Source organism: Cherax quadricarinatus, chromosome 75 (genome assembly GCF_038502225.1).
Source record: "Cherax quadricarinatus isolate ZL_2023a chromosome 75, ASM3850222v1, whole genome shotgun sequence".
Lineage (NCBI taxonomy): Eukaryota > Metazoa > Arthropoda > Malacostraca > Decapoda > Parastacidae > Cherax > Cherax quadricarinatus.
This window is the reverse complement of record NC_091366.1, coordinates 124,904-142,848: the sequence shown is the minus strand read 5'-3', so window position 1 is coordinate 142,848 and position 17,945 is coordinate 124,904. Positions and strand designations below refer to the sequence as shown.

At 38.6% G+C, this 17,945-nt stretch overlaps 1 protein-coding gene across 4 annotated transcripts in view; it reads right to left on the bottom strand.

Moving 5' to 3' along the window:
• LOC128691859 (guanine deaminase) overlaps window positions 1-17,945 on the bottom strand; it is a 51,157-nt gene that overhangs the window by 18,031 nt on the left and 15,181 nt on the right. For all 4 annotated transcript variants that reach the window (XM_053780786.2, XM_053780787.2, XM_070100848.1 and 1 more), the window contains 6 exons: window positions 17,488-17,791; window positions 16,038-16,145; window positions 14,322-14,410; window positions 10,074-10,245; window positions 8,151-8,372; window positions 5,090-5,305 (listed from right to left, as the gene is read on the bottom strand). In XM_053780786.2, the coding sequence (XP_053636761.1) occupies window positions 5,090-5,305; window positions 8,151-8,372; window positions 10,074-10,245; window positions 14,322-14,410; window positions 16,038-16,145; window positions 17,488-17,791 (1,111 nt within the window). The remainder of the gene's footprint in view (window positions 1-5,089; window positions 5,306-8,150; window positions 8,373-10,073; window positions 10,246-14,321; window positions 14,411-16,037; window positions 16,146-17,487; window positions 17,792-17,945) is intronic.

Genomic DNA, 17,945 nt, shown 5'->3' with positions numbered 1-17,945 from the left:
ACACGCTAAGATAACAGGGATATCTTGCTACTCCTACTTACACTTTGGTCACACTTCACAGACACGCACATGCATATATATATATACATACATCTAGGTTTTTCTCCTTTTTCTAAATAGCTCTTGTTCTTTTTTATTTCTTCTATTGTCCATGGGGAGGTGGAAAAGAATCTTTCCTCCGTAAGCCATGCGTGTCGTATGAGGCGACTAAAATGCCGGGAGCAATGGGCTAGTAACCCCTTCTCCTGTATACAATTACTAAAAAAGAGAAGAAGAAAAACTTTATAAAACTGAGTTGCTTAAATGTGCGTGGATGTAGTGCGGATGACAAGAAACAGATGATTGCTGATGTTATGAATGAAAAGAAGTTGGATGTCCTGGCCCTAAGCGAAACAAAGCTGAAGGGGGTAGGAGAGTTTCAGTGGGGGGAAATAAATGGGATTAAATCTGGAGTATCTGAGAGAGTTAGAGCAAAGGAAGGGGTAGCAGTAATGTTAAATGATCAGTTATGGAAGGAGAAAAGAGAATATGAATGTGTAAATTCAAGAATTATGTGGATTAAAGTAAAGGTTGGATGCGAGAAGTGGGTCATAATAAGCGTGTATGCACCTGGAGAAGAGAGGAATGCAGAGGAGAGAGAGAGATTTTGGGAGATGTTAAGTGAATGTATAGGAGCCTTTGAACCAAGTGAGAGAGTAATTGTGGTAGGGGACTTGAATGCTAAAGTAGGAGAAACTTTTAGAGAGGGTGTGGTAGGTAAGTTTGGGGTGCCAGGTGTAAATGATAATGGGAGCCCTTTGATTGAACTTTGTATAAAAAGGGGTTTGGTTATAGGTAATACATATTTTAAGAAAAAGAGGATAAATAAGTATACACGATATGATGTAGGGCGAAATGACAGTAGTTTGTTGGATTATGTATTGGTAGATAAAAGACTGTTGAGTAGACTTCAGGATGTACATGTTTATAGAGGGGCCACAGATATATCAGATCACTTTCTAGTTGTAGCTACACTGAGAGTAAAAGGTAGATGGGATACAAGGAGAATAGAAGCATCAGGGAAGAGAGAGGTGAAGGTTTATAAACTAAAAGAGGAGGCAGTTAGGGTAAGATATAAACAGCTATTGGAGGATAGATGGGCTAATGAGAGCATAGGCAATGGGGTCGAAGAGGTATGGGGTAGGTTTAAAAATGTAGTGTTAGAGTGTTCAGCAGAAGTTTGTGGTTACAGGAAAGTGGGTGCAGGAGGGAAGAGGAGCGATTGGTGGAATGATGATGTAAAGAGAGTAGTAAGGGAGAAAAAGTTAGCATATGAGAAGTTTTTACAAAGTAGAAGTGATGCAAGGAGGGAAGAGTATATGGAGAAAAAGAGAGAAGTTAAGAGAGTGGTGAAGCAATGTAAAAAGAGAGCAAATGAGAGAGTGGGTGAGATGTTATCAACAAATTTTGTTGAAAATAAGAAAAAGTTTTGGAGTGAGATTAACAAGTTAAGAAAGCCTAGAGAACAAATGGATTTGTCAGTTAAAAATAGGAGAGGAGAGTTATTAAATGGAGAGTTAGAGGTATTGGGAAGATGGAGGGAATATTTTGAGGAATTGTTAAATGTTGATGAAGATAGGGAAGCTGTGATTTCGTGTATAGGGCAAGGAGGAATAACATCTTGTAGGAGTGAGGAAGAGCCAGTTGTGAGTGTGGGGGAAGTTCGTGAGGCAGTAGGTAAAATGAAAGGGGGTAAGGCAGCTGGGATTGATGGGATAAAGATAGAAATGTTAAAAGCAGGTGGGGATATAGTTTTGGAGTGGTTGGTGCAATTATTTAATAAATGTATGGAAGAGGGTAAGGTACCTAGGGATTGGCAGAGAGCATGCATAGTTCCTTTGTATAAAGGCAAAGGGGATAAAAGAGAGTGCAAAAATTATAGGGGGATAAGTCCGTTGAGTGTACCTGGTAAAGTGTATGGTAGAGTTATAATTGAAAGAATTAAGAGTAAGACGGAGAATAGGATAGTAGATGAACAAGGAGGCTTTAGGAAAGGTAGGGGGTGTGTGGACCAGGTGTTTACAGTGAAACATATAAGTGAACAGTATTTAGATAAGGCTAAAGAGGTCTTTGTGGCATTTATGGATTTGGAAAAGGCGTATGACAGGGTGGATAGGGGGGCAATGTGGCAGATGTTGCAAGTGTATGGTGTAGGAGGTAGGTTACTGAAAGCAGTGAAGAGTTTTTACGAGGATAGTGAGGCTCAAGTTAGAGTATGTAGGAAAGAGGGAATTTTTTTCCCAGTAAAAGTAGGCCTTAGACAAGGATGTGTGATGTCACCGTGGTTGTTTAATATATTTATAGATGGGGTTGTAAGAGAAGTAAATGCGAGGGTCTTGGCAAGAGGCGTGGAGTTAAAAGATAAAGAATCACACACAAAGTGGGAGTTGTCACAGCTGCTCTTCGCTGATGACACTGTGCTCTTGGGAGATTCTGAAGAGAAGTTGCAGAGATTGGTGGATGAATTTGGTAGGGTGTGCAAAAGAAGAAAATTAAAGGTGAATACAGGAAAGAGTAAGGTTATGAGGATAACAAAAAGATTAGGTGATGAAAGATTGAATATCAGATTGGAGGGAGAGAGTATGGAGGAGGTGAACGTATTCAGATATTTGGGAGTGGACGTGTCAGCGGATGGGTCTATGAAAGATGAGGTGAATCATAGAATTGATGAGGGAAAAAGAGTGAGTGGTGCACTTAGGAGTCTGTGGAGACAAAGAACTTTGTCCTTGGAGGCAAAGAGGGGAATGTATGAGAGTATAGTTTTACCAACGCTCTTATATGGGTGTGAAGCGTGGGTGATGAATGTTGCAGCGAGGAGAAGGCTGGAGGCAGTGGAGATGTCATGTCTGAGGGCAATGTGTGGTGTGAATATAATGCAGAGAATTCGTAGTTTGGAAGTTAGGAGGAGGTGCGGGATTACCAAAACTGTTGTCCAGAGGGCTGAGGAAGGGTTGTTGAGGTGGTTCGGACATGTAGAGAGAATGGAGCGAAACAGAATGACTTCAAGAGTGTATCAGTCTGTAGTGGAAGGAAGGCGGGGTAGGGGTCGGCCTAGGAAGGGTTGGAGGGAGGGGGTAAAGGAGGTTTTGTGTGCGAGGGGCTTGGACTTCCAGCAGGCATGCGTGAGCGTGTTTGATAGGAGTGAATGGAGACAAATGGTTTTTAATACTTGACGTGCTGTTGGAGTGTGAGCAAAGTAACATTTATGAAGGGATTCAGGGAAACCGGCAGGCCGGACTTGAGTCCTGGAGATGGGAAGTACAGTGCCTGCACTCTGAAGGAGGGGTGTTAATGTTGCAGTTTAAAAACTGTAGTGTAAAGCACCCTTCTGGCAAGACAGTGATGGAGTGAATGATGGTGAAAGTTTTTCTTTTTCGGGCCACCCTGCCTTGGTGGGAATCGGCCAGTGTGATAATAAAAAAAAAAAAAAAAAAATATATATTTGAACTGTGTTGCGGCCCCCTACCAAACTAGCGGTAAAATGGTTAACCTGCCGGCCGGCAGTACCACTGGGTACGTCATCAAACTCAATGTGGGGACTGCTGAGCCGGCCTTAGCAGCAAGTACCTGAACACCTCACGGTATGCATGTAAGCAGTAGGTACCTGAACACCTCACGGTACACATCTACTGGCTTTAGAAGCAGTAGGTACCTGAACACCTCACAGTACATATGTACTGGCTTTAGAAGCAGTAAGTACCTGAACACCTCACGGTACACATCTACTGGCTTTAGAAGCAGTAGGTACCTGAACATCTCATGGTACACAACTACTGGCTTTAGAAGAAGTACCTGAACACCTCACGGTACACATCTAAGCAGTAGTTACCAGAACACCTAATGGTACACATCTACTGGCAGTAGAGAGTATTCTACTGGCTTCTACTGATTTTAGAAGAACCACTCACCGCAGCTCACTGAGTCTGATGGCCTCAGTTACTTGACGGCCGCACTCAGTGAGCTTGCAGCACGGTGTTCTGCTAGTAATTCATCGGACCACCTTGCGGTGTGTCAATTGGTCTTAAAGGCGGTAGATAGTACTCACCAGACCATCTTACGGTGTACTTCTACCGGCCTTAGAGTATTTACAGGACTACCGGTGATGTCTGCAGACTCACCGCCTACCCTGGTCAACTGTGGGCTGGAGTCATCTGATGCTGTTTTAGTGGGACATTACATGAAGAAAAGGTTGGAGTGTTACACTGAACTGGGCTAGGACCGTAGTGTGACACTTAAGCAAGTATGATGGAGTGGAACACTGAGATATGCTACAGGACCGTAGTGGAACACTGGGAAGAAAAGGGTGTCTTGTGACACTGAAGATGGCCTGGTTGTAGTGTACATTGAATAGTATCATGTGACTGGCCTCTCAAAAGACGCTACGTCGATAGTGAGTGTGTCGCAGAGACAAGGGTGTCAAGTGTAACACAGTCGAGAAAGGGTATGGATGACACAGAGAAAAGTGTCGTGTGACACGGAGAGCTGGAGTGTCTGGTGACACAGAGAAAAGGGTGTCAAGGGACACGGTTGTGAAGGAGCGTCATCACACGGCGAAAAGGGTGTCGAGTGACACGGTGGAGAAGGAGCGTCACAACTCGAATAAGTGTCGTGTGGGACACAGAGCGTCATTATAAGTGTCATGTAAGACACGGAGTTGATCATAATTTATTATTATACAAATGTTATTTATAATTTATTATTTTAGCATAGATATATATATAGTGAGACAGGAGTGTCAAGGAAGTTGTACCTTGTGTAGGGTTACGAATTATTTATTATTTTAGTAAAATGCTAATTATAATTTATTATTGTAACTTGTATATATGATCAGATGTTTATTAGTTCAAATACCTCTAGACCAAAGATAGTTGTTTTTATATTATATTAAAGATTATTTGATTTTAATGTTGTATTTATGTATACCGAACTCTTTATTACAAAATGAGTAAACCTACCATCTTTAAAAATAACTTTTTTTGTAATAAACTGTAAGGATAAGAAATATAGTATAATCCACATAAGAGAAAATGTAAATCAAAGTGGTATTTACCTTCTCACTGAGAAGTCTCATACTGTCATATACATCTGTGTAGGACTTGGCCCATGGAAAAAGTTCTTTAACCCAGTTACACTCAGGTTGGGTCTCACATAAGTGGCTCTGAATATGACAACCATATTTGTTTGCAAGTTGACCTAATGATGCTAGTTGATCCTCTGGGCAGGTGGGGGCAAACCGAGGTGTGACAATTGGTTGCACTAGTGGAGACTGTAAAGAGAAGACACTGACACTAGTAAAGCTTGAAACTAAGCATATCAAAATACTTCACCCACTTTATTAATTTACTTAAAATAAGATAAAAACATCAGTTTTATTGTCACATCAACTAGCATTTAATGAAACTAAAATTTCTATGCAATATTTAATTATCTCTCTGAAAATCACTACGAGGAAGTAAGGATGATGTTTAGAGGTCATTTGAATTTTCATTTATCCACACTTCTGAATCATGGTTAATGCATGTCTTGTTTTTAGAGGGGGGGGTGGAGGGGGGGGACACCACCTCAGTGGGAGACAGTTTGTATTTCTTGTTTCACTACTTGATTTTCTAGTTAATTTCTCTGATGACAATGAAGGGTTCTTTATTCAAGAAACTGGAGCTACCTTTTTTTCTTGGATCAATCCTGATTACCTCCAATTTTCCAGACACTGTATGACTCCTACACTTTAGCCATCACTTTTCCCTACTCAGTTGGGTTTCCTAATTAATATTATAAAAAATATGACCATAATGAACAGTATTTTGGGTGTGTCAAGATGCGTGTTTATTCATAAGGAGTACAGAAAAACAGGTATATTTATTTTCATGAAGGAAGCACTAAGAGGTCATACATTATCCGGGGAATGGGAAGTGATCAGGTTTAATCCATGAAGTGGAGTGTAGCTCCAAAGCCTTGAATCAAAAGCACTTCACCATCGTCAAGACATCTTCTAATAGGGGAGAATGTATAAACATGGTGAAATTATAGTATGGTTGACCTCTCATTTAATCCTTAAACTGTCCAAACATAGATCTACGTTCACATGCATAGCTCTCCGAACGTAGATCTACGTTTCTTTTTTACATGCTTTCAAATGGAGAAAATAAAGGTCGGAGCACTATGCACGTGAACGTAGATCTACGTTTGGACAGTTTAAAGGTTAACGCTAAAGTTATATTCATGATAATGGAGTGTAAATAAAAAAAAATGTAAAATGAGCTGAAGCATGTATAGAAAAACCAGAGTTATGTTCCTCGAATCCCCAAAAATGACTATTATCTTTGACAAAAAGTTTTCCATTCCTTACATTATAGTTGTCATTTGTTGATCTGGAAATGAGTGGAGAAGGTAGATGTGACCCAGTACAATACCTGTTAACATTTGTGACAGGCAGTACCACAACTATCACCTGCTACCACCATCACCTGCCAACATCAGTAAAAATATGGTATATTACCAGCCATACGACAAATTTTTTACTAAATTAATATGCTCAAAATATAACAAAATATAAAAAAAATCCCCAGCTATCATCATGCCCTGTTGTTGTTGGTTTCAAGGGCTGTGATGGCCCAAGGGCTTAAAGTCTATCTCATTACTATGAGATTAACTACCAGAATACTGTTGTGAATATAAACAATTTAATTAATGTTAATAATTTTTACTTGATGTGTAATTGTTTTATATGATGGTAGGATTGCTGGTGCCTTTTTTCTGTCTTATAAACATGTAAGATTTCAGGTACGTCTTGCTACTTCTATTTACACTTAGGTCACACTACACATGCATGTGCAAGCATACATATATTCACACCCCTCTGGGGTTTCTTCTATTTTATTACTAGTTCTTGCTCTTGTATATTTCTTCTTATCTCCATGGGAAAGTGGAACAGAATACTTCCTTCGTAAGCCGTGTGTGTCGTAAGAGGCGACTAAAATGCCATGAGCAAAGGGCTAGTAACCCGTTCTTCTGTATACATCACTAAATTTAAAAAGAGAAACTTTCATTTTTCTTTTTTAGCTCGCCCTGCCTTGGTAGGATATGGCCAGTTTGTTGAAAAAAAATTAAATAAACAATTTAATTAAAACAGTATCCTTTTCCTCACATATTCAATGATAGGAATGTGTATGGGAGGGAACAGAGAGGAGAGAAAGAGCAGACTGAGCACTGCTGACAGTAAGGGCACCCTCCCACATGTAATGGTTTATCACAAATACAAATTCATCAACTAAACTGATGTACAGTTTATATGCAGAATGTACTGTATGCAACTTATATACAATTTCCTCTCATTTTAACCCTGATTATGCAAAGCAAAGGATATATAAATCTAGGTGGAGTCTCACTCAGTTTCTACATAAACATTATATCGAGGTATCCTTTCATTTTAGCCCTGACAATGCTAAGGATATGAAAACACTGCCTGTATTGACTGGTATGTTCAAAACACCTAATTTTATCACATCTATTAATTAACCCTTAAACTACGTCCAACGTACTAGTACACAAGTGATGTCTGTGTGTCCAATGTTTGGCTCTCACTCGTATGCATTTTACTGTTCTTTGTTAAGACATCTAGGAAGCATGATACTGTTGAAGGAGATTGTGATAGTGACATTGATGGTGTTTTCAATGGTATCAGAAAATGACAAGCAGTACCAATGCCAGTGAAAATACCAGTCATATCTAGGTAAGGGGCATACCCTATTCATAGATAACAGACACACAAGCCCTACTCTTTGTGATTTCTTCAAGGTGAACAATACAGATTGTGTGGGGACAGTGAGAGGAAACAGCCTTGGATACCAATGAAGTGCAGGTATTTCATACCAGTTACATGATGAAATTTTGATGGCATGATGAAACTGTACTCAGGCATCAGATGAAGGAAAGTAGAATTGACTAGCAAACAGATGAACCTACTGTGAAACCACTTAGTCATTGACTACATTACCAACATGCATTTGGTAAACAAATGTGGCATGCACAATGACTGTGTGGAATATCAGGAGCTTCAAGTGGTGAATTTCTTGAGAAACTAAACTACATTTAATCCTCAAAGAAAACCTTACCTGAATACTTCTAATATAACGGATGAACTCTTCTGTGTCTCTGATAGACTCCTGCACACTCAGCTCACGGTAATATTCGGGACAATTGCGCATCATATTCACTTTACCAATAAGAGCACGCTGACCTTTGTCGTGTACTACATCAGCCAGAATTTTGGAACCCTCAAGGTGGATAGTTCCAAAGTATGCAGCAGTTGTTGTCCCATTGCGCAACAATCGTTCCTTAAGTAACGAAAACAAGTTAGCATTAATTTGTACTTATAAAACACAAACTTAGTCGTTATACTATGCAAAATGTTACTCTGTTATATGAAACAGATCATTCTACACAGCTCAATACTATCTGTATTCACTTGTTACAAGAAATTCACATCATCATTAACTGTCACAACTTTATTATTAAAAATACTGTACTTCCTGTATTCATAATCCAAACTGTTTCTCTCAAAATCTTTTCCATAGTCACTTTTCCGCTTCTAATTTTCCGCTTCCCATATTTTCAGTGTTTCGCAGAGTTTTACTTTAGCAACAGTATTCAAATAAATTGTACAGTAGCAAATTTCCAATTGTACAGTACTAATAATAGCCAGTGATCCAATAAGTTATGCTACTAACAACAGTGATCCAATAAGTTATGCTACTAACAACAGTGTTCAAATAAGTTATGCTACTAACAACAGTGATCCAATAAGTTATGCTACTAACAACAGTGATCCAATAAGTTATGCTACTAACAACAGTGATCCAATAAGTTATGCTACTAACAACAATGATCCAATAAGTTATGCTACTAACAACAGTGATCCAATAAGTTATACTACTAACAACAGTGATCCAATAAGTTATGCTACTAACAACAGTGATCCAATAAGTTATGCTACTAACAACAGTGATCCAATAAGTTTGCTACTAACAACAGTGATCCAATAAGTTATGCTACTAACAACAGTGATCCAATAAGTTATGCTACTAACAACAGTGTTCCAATAAGTTTGCTACTAACAACAGTGATCCAATAAGTTATGCTACTAACAACAGTGATCCAATAAGTTTGCTACTAACAACAGTGATCCAATAAGTTATGCTACTAACAACAGTGATCCAATAAGTTATGCTACTAACAACAGTGATCCAATAAGTTTGCTACTAACAACAGTGATCCAATAAGTTATGCTACTAACAACAGTGATCCAATAAGTTATGCTACTAGCAACAGTGATCCAATAAGTTTGCTACTAACAACAGTGATCCAATAAGTTATGCTACTAACAACAGTGATCCAATAAGTTATGCTACTAACAACAGTGTTCCAATAAGTTATGCTACTAACAACAGTGTTCCAATAAGTTATGCTACTAACAACAGTGTTCCAATAAGTTATGCTACTAACAACAGTGATCCAATAAGTTATGCTACTAACAACAGTGATCCAATAAGTTATGCTACTAACAACAGTGTTCCAATAAGTTATGCTACTAACAACAGTGATCCAATAAGTTATGCTACTAACAACAGTGATCCAATAAGTTATGCTACTAACAACAGTGTTCCAATAAGTTATGCTACTAACAACAGTGATCCAATAAGTTATGCTACTAACAACAGTGTTCCAATAAGTTATGCTACTAACAACAGTGTTCCAATAAGTTATGCTACTAACAACAGTGATCCAATAAGTTATGCTACTAACAACAGTGATCCAATAAGTTATGCTACTAACAACAGTGTTCCAATAAGTTATGCTACTAACAACAGTGTTCCAATAAGTTATGCTACTAACAACAGTGTTCCAATAAGTTTTACTAACAAAAAATGCTTCAATAAGATATAGTAATAAACAGGTGTTCCAGTGGCAGTCTATATCATCCTTCTTCAGAAGTATGTCATTCATCAGTGTAAGAGGATACAACATGCAATACTCACCACTACTTTACTATACACTTCTCTGGCAAAAAGAGTGTCGGAAAAGTTAGCTTCCGTTGGGAATGTGTACGTTTGCAGCCACTCTAGTAGTGGCAGGTCCATAGCTACACCGTTGTTGGGGAACTGTGAGGCATGGATGTGTGTGTCTATCATTCCTGGCATCATGAACTGACTGTTGTGGGAAAGAAGCCATATTAACTTTAAACTAACATTACTGCCAACAGTTGCATTATCCTATATACGTATGTACATCACGAGTAAAGAAACTTTCTTCCCTCACAGTGATGAGGAAGAAACACATTTCTTACTTCCCTTCACAATCAACAACCTGTGTCTTTTTTATATTTTATTTTTTATTATCACACTGGCTGATTCCCACCAAGGCAGGGTGGCCCGAAAAAGAAAAACTTTCACCATCATTCACTCCATCACTGTCTTGCCAGAAGGGTGCTTTACACTACAGTTTTTAAACTGCAACATTAACACCCCTCCTTCAGAGTGCAGGCACTGTACTTCCCATCTCCAGGACTCAAGTCCGGCCTGCCGGTTTCCCTGAACCCCTTCATAAATGTTACTTTGCTCACACTCCAACAGCACGTCAAGTATTAAAAACCATTTGTCTCCATTCACTCCTATCAAACACGCTCACGCATGCCTGCTGGAAGTCCAAGCCCCTCGCACACAAAACCTCCTTTACCCCCTCCCTCCAACCTTTCCTAGGCCGACCCCTACCCCGCCTTCCTTCCACTACAGACTGATACACTCTTGAAGTCACTGTTTCGCTCCATTCTCTCTACATGTCTGAACCACCTCAACAACTCTTCCTCAGCCCTCTGGACAACAGTTTTGGTAATCCCGCACCTCCTCCTAACTTCGAAACTACGAATTCTCTGCATTATATTCACACCACACATTGCCCTCAGACATGACATCTCCACTGCCTCCAGCCTTCTCCTCGCTGCAACATTCATCACCCATGCTTCACACCCATATAAGAGCGTTGGTAAAACTATACTCTCATACATTCCCCTCTTTGCCTCCAAGGACAAAGTTCTTTGTCTCCACAGACTCCTAAGTGCACTGCTCACCCTTTTCCCCTCATCAATTCTATGATTCACCTCATCTTTCATAGACCCATCCGCTGACACGTCCACTCCCAAATATCTGAATACATTCACCTCCTCCATACTCTCTCCCTCCAATCTGATATCCAATCTTTCATCACCTAATCTTATTGTTATCCTCATAACCTTACTCTTTCCTGTATTCACTTTTAATTTTCTTCTTTCGCACACCCTACCAAATTCATCCACCAATCTCTGCAACTTCTCTTCAGAATCTCCCAAGAGCACAGTGTCATCAGCAAAGAGCAACTGTGACAACTCCCACTTTATGTGTGATTCTTTATCTTTTAACTCCATGCCTCTTGCCAAGACCCTCGCATTTACTTCTCTTACAACCCCATCTATAAATATATTAAACAACCACGGTGACATCACACATCCTTGTCTAAGGCCTACTTTTACTGGGAAATAATTTCCCTCTTTCCTACATACTCTAACTTGAGCCTCACTATCCTCGTAAAAACTCTTCACTGCTTTCAGTAACCTACCTCCTACACCATACACCTGCAACATCTGCCACATTGCCCCCCTATCCATCCTGTCATACGCCTTTTCCAAATCCATAAATGCCACAAAGACCTCTTTAGCCTTATCTAAATACTGTTCACTTATATGTTTCACTGTAAACACCTGGTCCACACACCCCCTACCTTTCCTAAAGCCTCTTGGTTCATCTGCTATCCTATTCTCCGTCTTACTCTTAATTCTTTCAATAATAACTCTACCATACACTTTACCAGGTATACTCAACAGACTTATCCCCCTATAATTTTTGCACTCTCTTTTGTCCCCTTTGCCTTTATACAAAGGAACTATGCATGCTCTCTGCCAATCCCTAGGTACCTTACCCTCTTCCATACATTAATTAAATAATTGCACCAACCACTCCAAAACTATATCCCCACCTGCTTTTAACATTTCTATCTTTATCCCATCAATCCCAGCTGCCTTACCCCCTTTCATTTTACCTACTGCCTCACGAACTTCCCCCACACTCACAACTGGCTCTTCCTCACTCCTACAAGATGTTATTCCTCCTTGCCCTATACACAAAATCACAGCTTCCCTATCTTCATCAACATTTAACAATTCCTCAAAATATTCCCTCCATCTTCCCAATACCTCTAACTCTCCATTTAATAACTCTCCTCTCCTATTTTTAACTGACAAATCCATTTGTTCTCTAGGCTTCCTTAACTTGTTAATCTCACTCCAAAACTTTTTCTTATTTTCAACAAAATTAGTTGATAACATCTCACCCACTCTCTCATTTGCTCTCTTTTTACATTGCTTCACCACTCTCTTAACCTCTCTCTTTTTCTCCATATACTCTTCCCTCCTTGCATCACTTCTACTTTGTAAAAACTTCTCATATGCTAACTTTTTCTCCCTTACTACTCTCTTTACATCATCATTCCACCAATCGCTCCTCTTCCCTCCCGCACCCACTTTCCTGTAACCACAAACTTCTGCTGAACACTCTAACACTACATTTTTAAACCTACCCCATACCTCTTTGACCCCATTGCCTATGCTCTCATTAGCCCATCTCTCCTCTAATAGCTGTTTATATCTTACCCTAACTGCCTCCTCTTTTAGTTTATAAACCTTCACCTCTCTCTTCCCTGATGCTACTATTCTCCTTGTATCCCATCTACCTTTTACTCTCAGTGTAGCTACAACTAGAAAGTGATCTGATATATCTGTGGCCCCTCTATAAACATGTACATCCTAAAGTCTACTCAACAGTCTTTTATCTACCAATACATAATCCAACAAACTACTGTCATTTTGCCCTACATCATATCTTGTATACTTATTTATCCTCTTTTTCTTAAAATATGTGTCTTTATACCTAAACAAAAATAGGTTAGTACTACTAGTCCCCCAATTTGTGAGGTTCCATCCTAAACTGAAAACAAACCATGGGGTTTCATTCAAACCTTCAATCAAAGGGTTTTTCCTGTCTTAAATTGCTTTCTTGCTGGTCAGTCTTCTCTTTTAATGTTAATATTAATCAGATTAGGGCAAAATTTAAGAAGATATGACCTCTAAAACAGCAAATGAACCTAAAATGAATTGTATACTAGTGGCTTTCTTTTGTGCATAACAATATTTTATTACATGTAAGCTACAAAGAAGAAATAAAACAATTTAAATTTGAATCTAAATAAAATTAATTATGCAAGACACAATTTTGCCCAATATGGTGAAGGAATTTTTTGTTAGTGAGCATACCAAAGATGCAGGTCTACTTTATCTCATGTATGTCTAACATTTGTGATCATGGCCATTTTGAGAGAGCTAGAATTTAAATGTTGATCAACATGTGTGTCAGTGTATGCACACCCGTTGATCAACATGTGTCATTGTATGCACACCCGTTGACCAGTCTGTTAGTGTATGCACACCCATTGATCAACGTGTCACTGTATGCACACACGTTGATCAACGTGTATCACTGTGTGCACACGCATTGATCAGCGTGTCAGTGTATGCACACCCGCTGATTAACGTGTATCAGTGTATGGTTCAAAAATGCCAATATCAAAAGTTCAAAACTTCGTAAGTCAGTGCCCTGGTGTAGAAATATTTTAAGTTTGACAATACAGAAATTCAACTTTGCTAAACAGTATTTAAGGATGAATATAATGATGGCAAACGACCCTAAAAGAACACTGGTGGTGTATTAAAAACTATTATTATTATAATCATACAGCACTGCAGGATTAGAAAAAAGTGACATTAAGACTGGTTTTGCCATGTACGACTAATTCCCCCATTTTCTAATACCTGTACATCAACATAATATACTGGAGATGGGAAGTACAGTGCCTGCACTCTGAAGGAGGGGTGTTAATGTTGCAGTTTAAAAACTGTAGTGTAAAGCACCCTTCTGGCAAGACAGTGATGGAGTGAATGATGGTGAAAGTTTTTCTTTTTCGGGCCACCCTGCCTTGGTGGGAATCGGCCAGTGTGATAATAAAATAATAAATAATTTAAGCAGTTTTGCATTTGTTGTTATAGTTAGTTCAATTCAGTTGATTTACATAAACCTATGTAATGAAGAAAAACTGGCTTAAATCCATATACATACTTAGGAAGACAGGTTGAAAGAACTCACCTTGGAGTCATATAGTGAATGTTGGAGTCTGTGAAGCCATACTCTGCCTTAAGATGGTCCAATTCCTCCAAACTTTCCATAAATTCAATCTGAAAAGTTTGCCAAATAATAATTTTCTATGCACTTTATGGGGTAGTTCTGAGAGTGGAAAGGGTGTTTTTTTCCTGCTCAATTGATAGAAAGGAAGGGATAATAGTGAAATAGCTAAAAATTTGGGCAAATTGAACAATGAATTTAGCTTTAAATAGGACTCAAAGTTGGCAAAATTGCCAATGTGTAAATTGTAGCCAGACTGTTAACTTTGCACCTATGTAATTCTGGACATTTTCCATCAAAATTTGTATTTTTGGTGTTATTACCTTCAGAAAAAGATTATCTTAAATTCCAACATTGTCAGAACTTTTAATTTTGGGGGTCCTGACAATAAAGAAGTTTAAAAGGATGTTGTACAAAGATTATTAAAGCAAAGCTGAGTTTTTTTTAAGTATCCTAGTCCAATTATTAGTTAAATAAATTAACATATTTAGAGCAAACACATAAGGGCAAACAGTTAGTTTCAAATACGTGGACAAACTCAATGTAATATTAACATGAACAGAGAAGGATAATTTTTTTAAACACATCAGCTGATTCTCACTAAGGCAGGGTGACCCAAAAGAGAAGAAAGACATTCATCACTCACTCCATCACTGTCTTGCCAGAGGCATACCAATACGTACTACAGTTCAAGACCTGCAACATATCTCCACCCATCCTTCAGAGTGCAGGCACTGTACTTCCCACCTCCAGGAATGTATCCCAAATATCTTAGCCCAGTATGCCTCACAATACAGCAATCTTGCAAAAGAAATGCCTCTCTCTCCACTTTCTACCTGTGTGTCAATCATTACGTATTTGTAATTACAGCAGCAGACACATGCCCCTAGTGCTCAATCTCCAGTGTTTTTAAAGTTTACAAGATAATATTTTAGAAAAGTTCTAGGTAGTAGGTTGGCAGACAGCAACCGCCCAGGGAGGTACTACCGTCCTGCCAAGTGAGTGTAAAATGAAAGCCTGTAATTGTTTTGCATGATGGTAGGACTGCTGGTGTCCATTTTTCTGTCTCATAAACATGCAAGATTTCAGGTACGTCTTGCTACTTCTACTTACACTTAGGTCACAGTACACATACATGTTTTTTTTTTTTTTTTCAACAAGTCGGTCGTCTCCCACCGAGGCAGGGTGACCCAAAAAAGAAAGAAAATCCCCAAAAAGAAAATACTTTCATCATCATTCAACACTTTCACCACACTCACACATTATCACTGCTTTTGCAGAGGTGCCCAGAATACAACAGTTTAGAAGCATATACGTATAAAGATACACAACGTATCCCTCCAAACTGCCAATATCCCAAACATGTACAAGCATATATATACACACCCTTCTGGGTTTTCTTCTATTTTCTTACTAGTTCTTGTTCTTGTTTATTTCCTCTTACCTCCATGGGGAAGTGGAACAGAATTCTTCCTCCATAAGCCATGCGTGTTATCAGAGGTGACTAAAATGGCAGGAGCAAGGGGCTAGTAACCCCTGCTCCTGTATATATTACTAAATGTAAAAAGAGAGTTTTGTTTTTCTTTTGGGGCCACCCTGCCTTGGTAGGATACGACAGGTTTATTGAAAAAAAAAATCTAGAAAAGTCAAGGATAACATAACAAATAGAAAGAATCTTACCTTGGTATTGAGAACACCCATAACCATGTCAGTGAGAATAACCATGGGGCTTTCCTCAGTGGAATGAACAAAGGTACCAACAAATACTTCCATATCAGATCTGGCTCTCTGCAAGTACAATATCCAGATTACAGATCACAAATATCTTTTGATCTGGGTAAGGTGTTAATTAATTAATTAAAAGCGTAAGTTTTTGTCTATTTTGCAAACATTTTCAGGTACATGCATGTTAGTTCTAGTTCTATATTATCATTATTATTTTGAACTCAATGCCCCTCAAGGAAGGCTCCTTGATGCTGGTGAGGGGCTCTTGATTCTGGGAATTGGATCTGTGCTCCAGTTCCCTGAATTAAGCCTGAATACCTTCCACATCCCCCCACAGGCGCTGTATAATCCTATGGGTTTAGCACTTCCCCCTTGATTATAATAATAATAATTGAACTTAATGGCCATCTCCCGCCAAGGCAGGGAGACCCAAAGAAGACAACACATTCACCACTGTTCATTCAACTGCAGTCTTTCCAGAAGTGTACTAACATCACCATCAGATTACCCACCAAGTGTAACTTCCTTGCCCCTCCTTCAGTGTGCAGGTGCTGCCCTTCCTCCCTCAATAGAAAAGCACTAAACTTATAAGGGTCATACAGTGCCAATGGAATAATGGAAGGTAATATGACTTGAGCCAAGAGAAGGGTAGCTCTAATTCATTGAATCAAAGCTCTTCATCAGCATCATGGTACTTTTCTGGAAGAGTGGTTCTACCACAAATACTTTGCATACAATAGATCTCATAAAAATGAAAGTCCAGTCAAATTTCATCACTGTATATGTTAACTATTATTATTAGTACTGGTATCATTATTACTATACTTCCTATTTTTTTTTTTTTTTAACAAGTCGACCGTCTCCCACCGAGGCAGGGTGACCCAAAAAAGAAAGAAAATCCCCAAAAAGAAAATACTTTCATCATCATTCAACACTTTCACCACACTCGCACATTATCACTGCTTTCGCAGAGGTGCTCAGAATACAACAGTTTAGAAGCATACACATATAAAGATACACAACATATCCCTCCAAACTGCCAATATCTTCCTATTATTATTGTATAGTTCTGCTGTGAATCCATGCTAATACTTAACATCCTTATAGAGCATGCAGTATTCCTGTTTTATTAATTCAATCTATTTAATTTTTTTCTTTATCAGTGAATGTTGCATATCTTTATGTTCTTATTTTCTTTTTAAATTTTGGACTAACAGTAGTGTTAAATCTAGGTTTATCTTCTTTGTTTCCTGTAAATTTGATTTAATACACAACTTAGCACTGCCTTAATCTTTTTGAGATATTAAGCCTAATGTTATTCTCTCCATTGTTTTATAAATCTTTCATATTGGGAAGGTATCATTTAAGACTAATGTACTGAAAAATATTACTATGTAGTGCTTACCAACTTTGACTGACAGTTTTCCATTATTCTATATATTGTACTCTTGCTGATATTAGGAACTTCAGGATTAAGAGAAAGGAATCTATTTCTTGTTTCTTCTATAGTAATGTCTTCTTTTTGGGAGAGGATATCCATAATCATTTGTTCGTGGTCATCGGATAGCTTTTTTTTTCGACCTGTTGAGGTCTTTCTTTGAATTCTGTGCTCCTTTTTGAAAACCTGAACAACTGATGATACTGTTGATTTAGCTAAGTGCATGAAGTCTGCTACTTCTCTAATTGTTCTATTTTCATTGAAGAAAAGACTGAAAAAGAAAAAATATATTATTATACATTGACTTGAAGCCTCACTATATTGCATAAATAAGAACACCTTCAGCTCATACCCAGAGGCATCCCCGCCCCTCTTCTACTGTGGGAGAGGGACGGGTCATGGCCCCCTTACTCCTCCTCCTTTGT